Source organism: Schistocerca nitens, chromosome 4 (genome assembly GCF_023898315.1).
Source record: "Schistocerca nitens isolate TAMUIC-IGC-003100 chromosome 4, iqSchNite1.1, whole genome shotgun sequence".
NCBI classification, from domain to species: domain Eukaryota; kingdom Metazoa; phylum Arthropoda; class Insecta; order Orthoptera; family Acrididae; genus Schistocerca; species Schistocerca nitens.
The window spans coordinates 683,820,093-683,833,599 of record NC_064617.1 but is presented as its reverse complement, the minus strand read 5'-3'; the positions used below and the strand labels follow the sequence as shown (position 1 = coordinate 683,833,599).

Sequence of the window (13,507 nt, the reverse complement as noted above, 5' to 3'; positions counted from 1 at the left end):
ACATTTCCCTGGGGCACTCCGAACTATACCCTTGTCTCTGATGAACACTCACCGTCGATGACAACGTACTGGGTTCTATTATAGAAGGGGACGTTAATTAATTAGGTGAGGAGCCTTCTTTAAAATTTGAACCCTCTCCCCCATTGGTGATATTGGTGAGACGCCCGCCTCAAGTGAGATTTACCCCCTAGTCGCGAAAAATACGTAAAAATGAATTATTTATTTGCTTTAAACACTTAAATAGAACCATGTGTTATTTATAAAGTGTGTTAAATAGCCTTTTTAATACGTGATTAAAACCATAATTTTAAACATGACAAGGACGGACGGACAGACAGAGAGAGGAGGACAAAAAGGCGCTACGAAAGCAGTATTAACCATTTTGACGGATCCCTATAACACTAAGCTTTTATTGGTGTATAACATAAACTTTAAAAGTCACTGAGGCGCGCGGGGTAGCCGTGCGGTCAGAGTGCCGACACGGTAGCTCAGCGTGTTCGGTCAGAGGGCTGCGTGCTCTCTGTAATAAAAAAACTGAGTCAAGGAATCAACGATCAACTTGAACGGATGTCTTGTGACATCCTCCCAGACATAACGCAACGACCTATATCGAAAAAAAAAAGAGGCGTCTTGTCACGGTTCGCGCGGCTGCCCCCGTCGGAGGTTCGAATCCTCCCTCGGGCATGGGTGTGTGTGTTGTCGTTAGTTTAATTAGTGTGTAAGTCTAGGGACCGATGTCCTCAGCAGTTTGGTCCCATAGTCCTTACCACAAATTTCCACTTTTTTAAATGTCATTGAACCTTTACTTAGTTTGGAGATGAAGGACAACTTTGTTTGTATCTTCCTTTGAACTGTACGATTACGTAACTTTTCAATGTCTTTATTTATGTAGTCCACAAGAGAATCCTGGTCAGCGAACTTGGCTTAGTTTCCTTCCAAAAATTATTAATTCCATGCTCGCACATACGTTTCGACTTGTCAGCATACCGCTCAACAGACACTTTGTAAAAGTTTTGTTGCAAATTCATGTTGAACACAATAATTTCGGCTTTATGTGCGTTGCAGTATATCACGACTGACTCACTAACTGAAACGTAGTGATTTCGACCAGTGCGGCAAAAAACTGCCCGAATGAATTCTGACACTTGAGCGACACTTGTCTCAAATCAGGGAATCCCGGTATGAACACACATAAACCATGTGACAGAGAGGTTGTAAACATTGACCCGCTAGGGTAACCGAGAGCGCTAATGCGCTGCTTCCTGGACACGGGTAGGCGCGCCGGCCCCGGATCAACTTGAACGGATGTCTTGTGACATCCTCCCAGACATATCGCAACGACCTATATCGAAAAAAAAAAAGAGGCGTCTTGTCACGGTTCGCGCGGCTGCCCCCGTCGGAGGTTCGAATCCTCCCTCGGGCATGGGTGTGTGTGTTGTCGTTAGTTTAATTTGTGTGTAAGTCTAGGGACCGATGTCCTCAGCAGTTTGGTCCCATAGTCCTTACCACAAATTTCCACTTTTTTAAATGTCATTGAACCTTTACTTAGTTTGGAGATGAACGACATGGGCCGGTATGCCGGCCAGCCTGGATGTGGTTTTTAGGCGGTTTTCCACATCCTGCTTGGTGAATACCGGGCTGGTCCCCACGTTCCGCCTCAGTTACACGACTCACAGACATTTGAAAACGTTACCACTCATTCCTGACTTAAACTAAACACAGACAGCTAGGGTACAGTGATTCCGTCCTGGGGGGTATGGGGTGGCGGCAGGAGGGGCATCCGGCCACCCCTTTCCGTTAACCTTGTGTGGTGTACGTACTGTAAGACCTTCGGTACACACACCATCAGATTATTTGACTCGTCGCTCTAACGAAGTAGGCGAGTGTCAGCAATATGTCTCGTGGTCTTATCATGGCGTGTTTATCTTCTGCCGTTAGGTCAGACAATAGAAATGCCACTTGCACGCTTAGAGTAGCAGATTGACGGTGACCAACTTTAAACAGAACTTGATTAATTTTCACACACATTTATTAAAATAATAACAAGCATAAACCTTACTTAACTTGATTCTGGATGCTATTTACAATTGACAATCTGAAGTTCGTTTGGACTTGGCACGTTAATCTTATTCTCACATCTCTCTGATACTTGACAAAGTGTCTATACATTTATCTTCATGGCTAAGTACAGGAATATGATAATGTTATTAGGCGCAGACTGAAACTTGACTATAGGCTGGTACAGACTAATGCAGACTGGTACAGACTGGTGCAGACAAATGCAGACTGACTAATCGGAGGTCTTTACACTCGTTATAATACCTCGTGCGTTCATGTATCATTGCGCGAGTGTGATCCGCGAGGAGAAAAGGTTCTACGTTAGCAGCAATCTCATTGGTTCCGTTACATATTAATACGCAGATCGGCGGAAGCAGAATTTGGTCCGTCTCTAAGGCACCGCCATCTCGTAGTGCGGAGACGGACGAGCGCTGCGCCTGCGCTGTTGTGCTTAGCGGGGCGCGCTCTAGTGGGAAAGTTGTGTACGCGCTGACTACGCGGAACTATGTACACAACACCATGCCCCATCTGTTGTAACCCTACCGACCCTGCGGGAAAGGGCGTAAGCGAAAGAAAGAGAGAAAGAGGAGGTTGTAATTGTAAATATTGGTGAGCACTTTAGTATTATCTGCTCAGGATTAATTACATAAGATAAAATATTGTCCATTTGAATAATGTATATTCTCTGAATTAAAAGTTGATTTGAGATTTTCATTGTCTCCCCTCCCTTTAAGTGAGATTTGGTGAGATTTAGGTGGACCCTCCCCCACCCCCCGCCGATTTTGATCACCTGTTCTATGTGGTCGCACCTTCGTTAACAGTCTGACCCTGAGCAGCGTTGCCAGACAAGCCATCAGCGTAACGAAGAGTGGCGGCGTCAGCGCAGCAGCGGAGGTTCCGGCAGCAGCAGCAGCAGCGCCAAGTGTTTGTTGCCGTCGCTTGTTTGCAAGCAGCGCGGCGTGACGAGATTGTTGGCCGTGTGCCCTGCAGGAGCAGGCACGGGGGCAAGGGACGCGGGCGGCGTGCGGTTCGGCGTTCCTGCGGCGCGCGTTGAGCAGTGCGTGGTGCGCGGTGCGTGGCGAGGCCGGGAAACGGCGGTCCACGGTCTGCAGGGCGGAGGCGGCGGCGGCGGCGGAGGCGGAGGCGGCGTGGGTGAATGCCGGGGGCCGCTCCTGAGCCCAGCGTCTGCACGGGGGCGGGGCCGCCCGGCGCTGTCCCGCCATGAAGGACAACACCCGCAAGAGAAGAGTATGCACCGGCTCAGCGCACGCCGCGGAAGGTGGAAACTCACCACTGCAAGGCGGGAACAGGCCTTTCTGTTTTTAAGAAGCTCCGATGTAGTCGCAATTACAGACAGTGACCCTGGAAATACACAGGGCGTGTACACTTCTGACATCGTCAGCGTGCGGGCGACATGTAGTATTATGAACACTGAATAAATTCACAACTGCCAAGATCGCAAAAACCATTCATTCATGTAGATGACCGGTTTCAGTGATTCTCTGTGATCTATGATGTAAACGTACACTACTGGCCATTAAAATTGATACACCAAGAAGAAATTCAGATGATAAACGGGTATTCGTTGGACAAATATATTATACTAGAACTGACATGTGATTACATTTACAAGCAATTTGGGTGCATAAATCCTGAGAAATCAGTACCCAGAACAACCACTTCTGGCCGTAGTAACGGCCTTGATAGGCCTGGGCATTGAGTCAAACAGAGCTTGGATGGCGTGTACAGGTACAGCTGCCCATGCAGCTTCAACACGGTACCACAGTTCATCAAGAGTAGTGACTGGCGTATTCTGACGAGCCAGTTGCTCGGCCACCATTGATCAGACGTTTTCAATTGGTGAGAGATCTGGAGAATGTGCTAGCCAGGGCAGCAGTCGAACATTTTCTGTATCCAGAGAGGCCCGAACAGGACCTGCAATATGCGGTCGTGCATTATCCTGCTGAAATGTAGGGTTTCGCAGGGATCGAATGAAGGGTAGAGCCACGGGTCGTAACACATCTGAAATGTAATGTCCACTGTTCAAAGTGCCGTCAGTGCGAACAAGAGGTGACCGAGACATGTAACCAATGGCACCCCATACCATCACCTCGGGTCATACGCCAGTATGGCGATGACGAATACACGCTTCCAATGTGCATTCACCGCAATGTCGCCAAACACGGATGCGACCATCATGATGCTGTAAACAGAACCTGGATTCATTCGAAAAAATGACGTTTTTGCCATTCGTGCACCCAGGTTCGTCGTTGAGTACACCATCGCAGGCGCTCCTGTCTGTGACGCAGCGTCAAGGGTAACCGCAGCCATGGTCTCCGAGCTGATAGTCCATGCTGCTGCAAACGTCGTCGAACTGTTCGTGTAGATGGTTGTTGTCTTGCAAACATCCCCATCTGTTGACTCAGGGATCGAGACATGGCTACACGATCCATTACAGCCATGCGGATAAGATGCCTGTCATCTCCACTGCTTGTGATACGAGGCCGTTGCGATCCAGCATGGCGTTCCATATTACCCTCTTGAACCCACCGATTCGATAGTCTGCTAACAGTCATTGGATCTCGACCAACGCGAGCAGCAATGTCGCGATACGATAAACCGCAATAGCGATAGCCTACAATCCGACCTTTATCAAAGTTGGAAACGTGATGGTGCGTATTTCTCCTCCTTACACGAGGCATCACAACAACGTTTCACCAGGCAACGCCGGTCAACTGCTGTTTGTGTATGAGAAATCGGTTGGAGCCGGCCGAAGTGGCCGTGCGGTTAAAGGCGCTGCAGTCTGGAATCGCAAGACCGCTACGGTCGCAGGTTCGAATCCTGCCTCGGGCATGGATGTTTGTGATGTCCTTAGGTTAGTTAGGTTTAACTAGTTCTAAGTTCTAGGGGACTAATGACCTCAGCAGTTGAGTCCCATAGTGCTCAGAGCCATTTGAACCATTGTTTTGAAATCGGTTGGAAACTTTCCTCATGTCAGCACGTTGTAGGTGTCGCCACCGGCGGCAACCTTGTGTGAATGCTCTGAAAAGCTTATCATTTGCATATCACAGCATCTTCTTCCTGTCGGTTAAATTTCGCGTCTGTAGCACGTCATCTTCGTGGTGTATCAATTTTAATGGCCAGTAGTGTAGATCCGTAGATGGCAACGCAGAATTCCCGAAAACGTTCATCTATAAAAATAAATAATTTTAGCGATCTTGGCAGTTGACAATTCATTCGGTGTTCATACACCGTGTGATTGTTATTACTGTGCAGCTACTCATGGGGAACCGGTGTGGGTTGTAATTATAGTACGGTAGCGAAACTTCGTCGGTTTCCCAATGCTTTAATGGGGAGCCGATTTACGCTGAAAAAAAAAAGTTCCAATTTTAGCCACCTGGTCCAAATCTGGCGCTGTACACTGTATCGTTTGATGCGGCGTAACGTAAGTGAACAGTATGGCTATCGAGAAGAGAGGCAGTGCGCTGTTCGTGAAACTCTTTTACGTAAAATGCAGCAGTTACAGTGCTGCACTGAGATTGTATCGCCGACTGAAAGGTGTCCGAGGAGAGGCCCGATGTAATTAAATAGTTTTATAGGAGATGATAATGTGAGAGTGCTGTGGCACATGGGCGAGGACAAGGTTGCTTCTGCTGTAACTGACCATGCAGCACGTGCCCCGGTTAGTGCTAGTACTAGTGCAGTGTCACGAGGCTTGTCCATACCATAGTCAACAGTGCGGATGGTTTTGCGGTCTATATTACACTGGTACCTGTACAAGATCAAGACAGTGCAGCAACTGAAACCTCATGAACCACAGCAACATTCTGAGTTTGCTCTTCGGTTTCTGGCACGGATCGAATTTGATGGCGTGTGGTCGGGCGGTATTCTGAGAACTGACGAGGCGCATTTAACAGTACAGGATGCGGTGAATGCCACAGAATTGCTGAATTTTGGGTGCTGTTAAACTGAGCTTTGTCCACAAAGAGCCACTACGCTCGCCGTATGTGACTGTGTGGTGTGGATTCACAAACACCTTTATTCTCTTATTCTCAGTTCGCTCTTCTTTGACGAGAATACAATCCGGGGGCGTGTCAAGCGATTTTGCACGAAATCTAGGCATGTGATCCCTGCTTTGGAAGAGCGCGACTGTGGGGAAACCACTGTTTTATGCTAGATGGGGCAGAACCTCATGTCGCTCGTCTAGTGAAAGATCTGCTTAGTGCAACCTTCCACGAATATGTTATTTCCAGAAGTTTTGCAGATGCATGGCCTGCAAGATCACAAGTTCTGAATCCAAGGGACTTTTGGCAGTGGGAATATCGGGACAAGATCGTTCTCTACCTGATCTGAAGGCCAGTACATAGGAACACGTTGCTCACATTCCATGGGAATTGCTTCGAGTAACTGTTGATCACGAGGTTTTACAGAGGCTGCATCTCATGGACGTGTCCGGTTGTCATACTAAACGAACTGTGTACGCGGCTGTTAATACTAAAATCGAAATTATGCCTTTCTTACTTGTGTCACCTTTTCTGCCCACGTCCCGTTCCTATTCCGTGACATATGGAAATATTTCTATACATTTTTCTTGATTCACAGCCCCAGTTTTGCACCTTATGGCCAAAAATTGGAACCAATTTTTCCCGGCGTAAATCGGTTCAGCATTAACGCATGGGAATAACTACCAAGTTTCGCTATCATTCGATAATTGTAGCCCACGCAGAATCCTTGTAAGTAGCTGCACTTCAATTACAACCAGCCGATACAATTTCTTCCTTTAATGTTAGTCCGTGACCACAAACAATTAAAGATGGAAATAAATACCCTGTTGAATCAGCGATCATTGTGAATATTTTATGAATAAAACAGTCTAGATCCCTTCATATATACCTTCACTTACAGCGTTCTTTCCGCTACTGCCAACATCAGATCAAAACACAGAACTTGTAAACAAGGTGGAACGTCAGTATCAGTAAAACCTATGCAGCAACTGTCCGAAGTTCAATTTTACCCCATCCACGGGACATTTTCAACAGCGTATTTCCATATTTGCAATGACTACTTGTTGTGAAATGATCTATTATAGGAGGCGCATTAAACAACTGAAGAGACAAATTGTTGTAAAAAAGTGTAATTTTACAAAATGAGACTTTTAATATTTCTCAAAATAATCCGCACCACTATGAATACACTTGTTTCAACTATGAACAAGGTTTTTTGTATACCGAATGCAAAGAAGTATTCGTCTTTTGTTTGAGCCACTTTCCCACAAATTCTTTCACCAGACAAGTCAAAATCGGAGGAATCCAAATCCGGAGCGTAGGGAGGATGATGTAGTATATCCCAACCACAGTCGAAATGAAGACTTTTTTTTTAGAGGGGGGAAAATTTGTATGATCGTGCCCTCTCCAAATTTTCTACAGAAAACAAAGAGGTTTTCTTAATCTGGTATCATACCAAACAGTGAGAAAATTGTCGAGGCTATTAAGTCTGATACCTGTGCTGTAAAGAATCTTCTCCTCTGTGTTTGAGGAACAGGAGAATATCTGGGGGAGGGGGGGGGGCGCCTTCAGCACTGTAGCAGCCCTCTCCTCCCCCCCCCCCCCTTCCCCACCAGTCGGGATTCTCGACTGCTCCCTAACCATTCCTTCAACGGTTTGTTGGGTCAGCTGGGCGGTGTGAGGGCAAGCATTGTCGTGCAGCAATATCGCGCCTTTTCGATTTAGACTCGTGACGACTTTCTTTTGCTGGTGGCTTCACTTTGTTCATCCGAATATCTTGAGTAGCAGGCATCGTTTATTGCACGCTGATCTTGTCGTCAATGCGGGATCCAACCAAAGGAGTTGACACTCCAGCTGGTCGGCCAGGAAGTTGATCGTCAGTCACTGAAGTTCGACCCACTTATTAAAAATCTACCCACTTCTAAAATTTTTCGTGGTTCCAAAAATCAGATCACTGAACGTTGTTAAAATAATGTGTAAACTTCAAGCGGACGCTCGATTGTTAAATGCAATATTGCAATTGTAAATAAAACTATTTTTATCCATCCGATATTCTTAGCTCATCCCAGTGATTCTAACCCAAAGTCATGAAAGTATGAAACTCTTCGGAAAACTCTGTCATTTCTACATCAGTGGTCTCTTCAGTTATTGTCTGTCCCTCTTAGTATACCACGTGGTATAAACAGCTTATTTTCTGCCTTACAATGTAAACAGTAAAACACTTCAATGTTAGCTGCAAGACAGAGAACCTGGTACACTTTAATAGAATATTTCAGAATGAGCCATCATTGCAGTTGTGGAATATACGGCTCAATATGTTTTATGTCCCGTGTAAGATCTGAAATTGACCGAAATCGGCACATAAAAATAAAATAGCTAGTACATTATTTATTGGAGGTGCTAACAAGTCAGCCTCTTGGAACAGATAGAGGTGCAGCTTTAAGAATCCCTGCAGAGAAAAACAAATTTACCACTGACATAAAACTTGCACCAAAATGTAAATAGAAATAGTTGTTAAGTTAAAATATCTGTAAAGGATAATTTGAGAAAAAGCTGCTATAAGCGGATGGATATACAAAATGGAAATGGCATAAGGTCAAGATATACAAAAACGGAACATTACAAGATAGTAGTGAAATTTGGACGCCTGTAGGCAAGAAATTGCCTTGCATTTAACTATAAATTAGACTAACTAGAAATACTAGAAAGAAGAATTACAGGAAAATTAATATTCTAATATGAAGCAAAGAAGCCTGGAAATTACGAAGCAGTGATGAAACAGAAGATGCGCGTGAAAAGTTCGCTGAACGGTCTCAGGAAATAAAAGAAACAAGAGTTACAAACAAAATTCCTTTAATGGCCTTCAAAGTAATCACCATTATAAAGAACACACTTATGACATCGGCTGTACAGTTGTGGGAAACCGTCAGAAAACGTATATCTTGGAATCGCTCAAAGCATCGTGGTCACCCATTGTGTATCCACTACATCTGCGAATTTTTATGAACAACTGTGCTTACCCTGTCTTTGTTTATCTCCACCTATTCCGCTCTCATTCTCAAGACTTCCGCCGACCATGCGCAAGCATCTGTCGCACTCGTTCGATGTTGTCTGGATTGTGCACGTTGAGCCGAACACAGCTCATCCTCGACTCGTCCTTTCCGTTTCTAAAGCTTTTTACTCACTGCTCCAGCACTGCACAAATGTTTCAAATGGCTCTGAGCATTATGGGACTTAACATCTAGATCATCAGTCCACTAGAACTTATACCTACTTAAACCTAACTAACCTAAGGACATCACACACATCCACGCCAAAGGCGACCGTAGCGGTCGCGCGGTTCCAGACTGAAGGGCCTAGAACCGCTCGGCCACAACGGCCGGCACCAACACTGTACACTTACACTAACTTTCCTTGAGTATCCGTTGCCGTTTCCTACATTATGAAGCATACGTTAACGCGTTGCTCCATTTTGCAATGTCAAGAATGCGACAGATGTTGGCGGATGATCTGCTGTTGTCTTTGAGAATGAGAGAAGAAGAGTTGAAGACAAACACAGACAGTGTAAGCCCAGTTGTTAACGAACACTCGCAGGCGCTGCGGACAACCAACAACGCGTGACCACAGTGCTTCGATCGATTCCTCAACAAGTGTTTCCTGACTGTTTGGAACGGTCTTACAGCTGATATCAGAAGTGTGTTGTGGCTAATGATGATTACTTTGAAAGTCAGTAAAGGTATTTTGTTTGTAACTCTTGTTTCCTTTATTTTCTGAGACCATTCACCAAACTCTACAGACGCATCTTTTGTGTTAAACTATAGAATAAAATAGCAGAAACGACAAGGAAAGAAGCCCGAGATTATTTGGGCATATATAAAGGACGAATGACAGTCGGATGACAAATCATATTTTCAAGTATCTCTGGGAATATAAATCATCAAACTGGTTCAGAGATGTTAAAAATATTTAGGAATACTCAAAGAAAGGGCGAGAGAAAGAGAAAGTTTTAAGTTGTAACAGAATAAATGTAAATTGATCAGAAGAAATAAAAATTTACCATGTTGGAAAGATGAAATAAATACTGGAGGAAAATAATGGAGCAGATGAGACGGAACTGAGTCACGTAATCTGTAGAAGGGCAAGGGTCCTTAATTATCCGATTATAAAGAAACTTAAACGAACGGAGTTCAACAAGTACCAATCACAAAACAGTGCAATTCTACTCAGACATTATCATCTGAAGCCGTTGTGTGTGATACTTTTAACCAGCACAGAGTAATGACTGCAGTGAGATAAAGTTTCCATCTTCCGCGTAGTGCTTGCTCTGATCCCTTTGGGCGTGGTAATTTGCAAACTAGCTCTTGCTTTCGCATTGCGTAACGTCTTTAGCTCTGCGCTCTAGGCTTCACAGCATTTACTAACCGCAAGCTGCCTCTATAATGCTACTAATCTGTTTTAAGCACAAGAAGCCAGACAAACACGTGTCACAGAGAGAGGCTGGAGAAAGCAGGTGCTAGCTGTGGACCAGAGGACAGAACCAATCCCGGAACCTGTAAAACCTGTTGGCTGCGTACCTTCACTTTCGTCAGCACGTGTCGACAAATATAGTTCTCTCTTTTTATATTTTTAGATCCTGCAGGAAGCTAATTTTCTTTATTTCGATTCGCCTGGAATGCTTGCTGCGAGAACTGTTGTATGATATATTTAGATCTATGTAAATCGCGATGTTGCTGCTCACGAAGTAAAGAAGACGAATTTTTCGTTACCTACGACACATCAATTTATATACTGTTCCACTCGCCACGAATATTTCAGCCTTTTGGCGAATGTTATGGTGATAGCGACAAGCAGAGAGCCGGTGATAGGAGCTTGCGAAGAGAATGCAGAACGACACTGTGTCTGGCCTCAGTCTCTTCTTCCAACAGGAATATACAATTCACGGTACCTGCGGTTAACGTTCCAGCAGACTGGAAGTTTTGAATACGAAAAATAGGAATAATATCGCTCACATTTTTCTTTGACTACATCGCCTGCCTCCTGACGTGATTATTCATGTTGCGATGGACTACGCAACTCAAAGCTTAAATCCATGAAACGCGTCCTATCATGCAGATCGAAGAATAAAAGCAGGATAAGCATTTAGCGTCATAGAAATGTAATGCGGATTGCATTTTAGAATCGCTCTTCCCATTTATTAAGTTTTTATTATTGGCTGTAGTGAATATCAAAATGGTTCAAATGGCTCTGAGCACTATGCGACTTAACTTCTGAGGTCATCAGTCGCCTAGAACTTAGAACTAATTAAACCTAACTAACCTAAGGACAGCACACACATCCATGCCCGAGGCAGGATTCGAACCTGCGACCGTAGCAGTCCCGCGGTTCCGGACTGAGCACCTAGAACCGCTAGACCACCGCGGCCGGCTAGTGAATATCAAAGGCAAAAGAGAGTATGATGACGAGATGAACGACTGAAATCGGCGAAACCTGTGTTATAAGCGTATCTTTAACTCTATAATGCGTGATCGTGGAAAGATGAGTAATCCGTTTTGTGCGTCAGAATTAACTTTGCAGTAAAATGATGCTTATAAATCGGCATCTGACTTCGTTAGCCTGCAGCTGAATGAAGATAGGTTCGTTTTCTGCAACGTGTTTGGAGCACTTAAGGCTGTGACAGTGTCGGCCGATCCATCGCTTCATCGTGTTAAGACGGCAAACAACGACTATTGGCTGAAAAATATTAAAAATTATGAGATGAGGACAAGAAATGGAATAATACAAATCAATAAAGTAAATATTCACATTAGTGTAATTCAGCTTGTTTAAAATAACATCACAAGACACCACCTTTTATTATATTCGTTGACTGAGACGGCTACGGTGGAAGGGAGTGCAAGACAGTATTGAGACATTAGCATTCGTCCTAAAAACAAGTTCGGAGCGAAAACAAGTCATTAGACGTATCTCAGTTGGGGAATGATGACGATAAATTGTGGGATTACAAATTGACATGCGTGCATTTATCGTCAAATTAGTTACAAAGAGGAAAAAACACGAAAAAAGACTTTTAGCGTAGCGTAGGTGCGTCAATAGGAATTGATGTACAGACTAAACTCATTTGCGGATGAAAAAGTTCCGACTTATGCCTAAATATCCCGTGTGTATGGTTCCAAAATGGAACCTACAAAATAGCATAAATTTCTCCAGTCTAGTTGAATCCCTCCGTTGAAAGTTTGATTAAAGTGGGACCTATAAAAGAGTGTGAATCGCAGCGGTTAAGTAAATATTATCGAAGTGCATATCATTTCCTGTATCTTGCACTGAATGTGCGATTAATTGCGTTCCTTTCCAACTTGTTCCCTAACAACGATAAAATTTGTGTTTTCGTACTGTTGCAATTATACGGTTCCGAAGACCACAGATATTTTTGACAGCTCTTTTCTGAAATAAAAGCAAACTAAAAGAGGTAGAAAATCAGTAAAAAGGATGTAACACGACGGTAATAAGCAATGTGAACAAGATTTCGTATTTCAGTTTCAGTAGTATTAGAGTGTTCTACAGTGTAAAACAGTGTCTCAGTTGATGGCCGGCCGCGGTGGCGGTGCGGTTCTAGGCGCTCCAGTCCGGAGCCGCGCTGCTGCTACGGTCGCAGGTTCGAATCCTGCCTCGGGCATGGGTGTGTGTGATGTCCTTAGGTTAGTTAGGTTTAAGTAGTTCTAAGTTCTAGGGGACTGATGACCACAGCAGTTGAGTCCCATAGTGCTCAGAGCCATTTGATTTTCAGTTGATGTTAAAAGATTGAGGACACTGTTCCACCATAGAAGGATCTGAAATGTTGAGAAGAAATGGAATACGGAACCAAATCAAGATGAATAACGTTTAATCCACATATGTAAACCATCGACCGTCTATCTGATTTAGAGATTTGCTTCTGAGTGCAGGAAGTAAATTGTACTTCAAAAAAATTGCAAGAAATTGCGAAGGTGCACCTTACAGTAAGTAACAAATTTCAGACATTCCCATCAGCAGTGCTTCGTCTTTGGTGAGTCTAGAAACTCCGCACTTCCCACGTTTTCCTGAACGCCGAGGATCAGTAAACACGGCGTCTCCAGCAAACGAGCTTCTTTGACTGGAAACGGCTGAGCGACCTTGGACGGAATCCAGGGTAGAAGCGCGCCGGCAGAAGGCAAAGGAATTCTATGGATGTTTCATTCCTCACCTGCGCTGCTGGTGTCTTGCAACTGACTTTCTCAACGCAGCGATGACCAATAAACGAATGCAAGGCCTAATACATTAAAACAAGCACTCGTATGAACCGAGGTGTGAATTTGGCTACAGAATAGATGTACAGTTAATGCTTGTGTAATTTATTGCAACCCACCGCCATAGCAGACTTCACTCATATATTCTAGTGTGCTGACGCTGCAGCCGGGGTTGGCCGAGCG

The 13,507-nt window shown here is 44.5% G+C and overlaps 1 protein-coding gene across 2 annotated transcripts in view; it reads left to right on the top strand.

Annotated features, from left to right (window-relative positions):
* The window catches only part of LOC126251862 (rho-related BTB domain-containing protein 1), a 548,446-nt gene that overhangs the window by 152,990 nt on the left and 381,949 nt on the right, over positions 1 to 13,507 (top strand). The window contains exon 2 of one of the 2 annotated variants that reach the window (XM_049952547.1): positions 3,049 to 3,306. The exons of the other annotated variant lie outside the window; for it this stretch is intronic. Within the exon in view, the coding sequence (XP_049808504.1) occupies positions 3,280 to 3,306 (27 nt within the window). The 5' untranslated portion in view covers positions 3,049 to 3,279. The remainder of the gene's footprint in view (positions 1 to 3,048; positions 3,307 to 13,507) is intronic. 2 annotated transcript variants of the gene reach the window in all.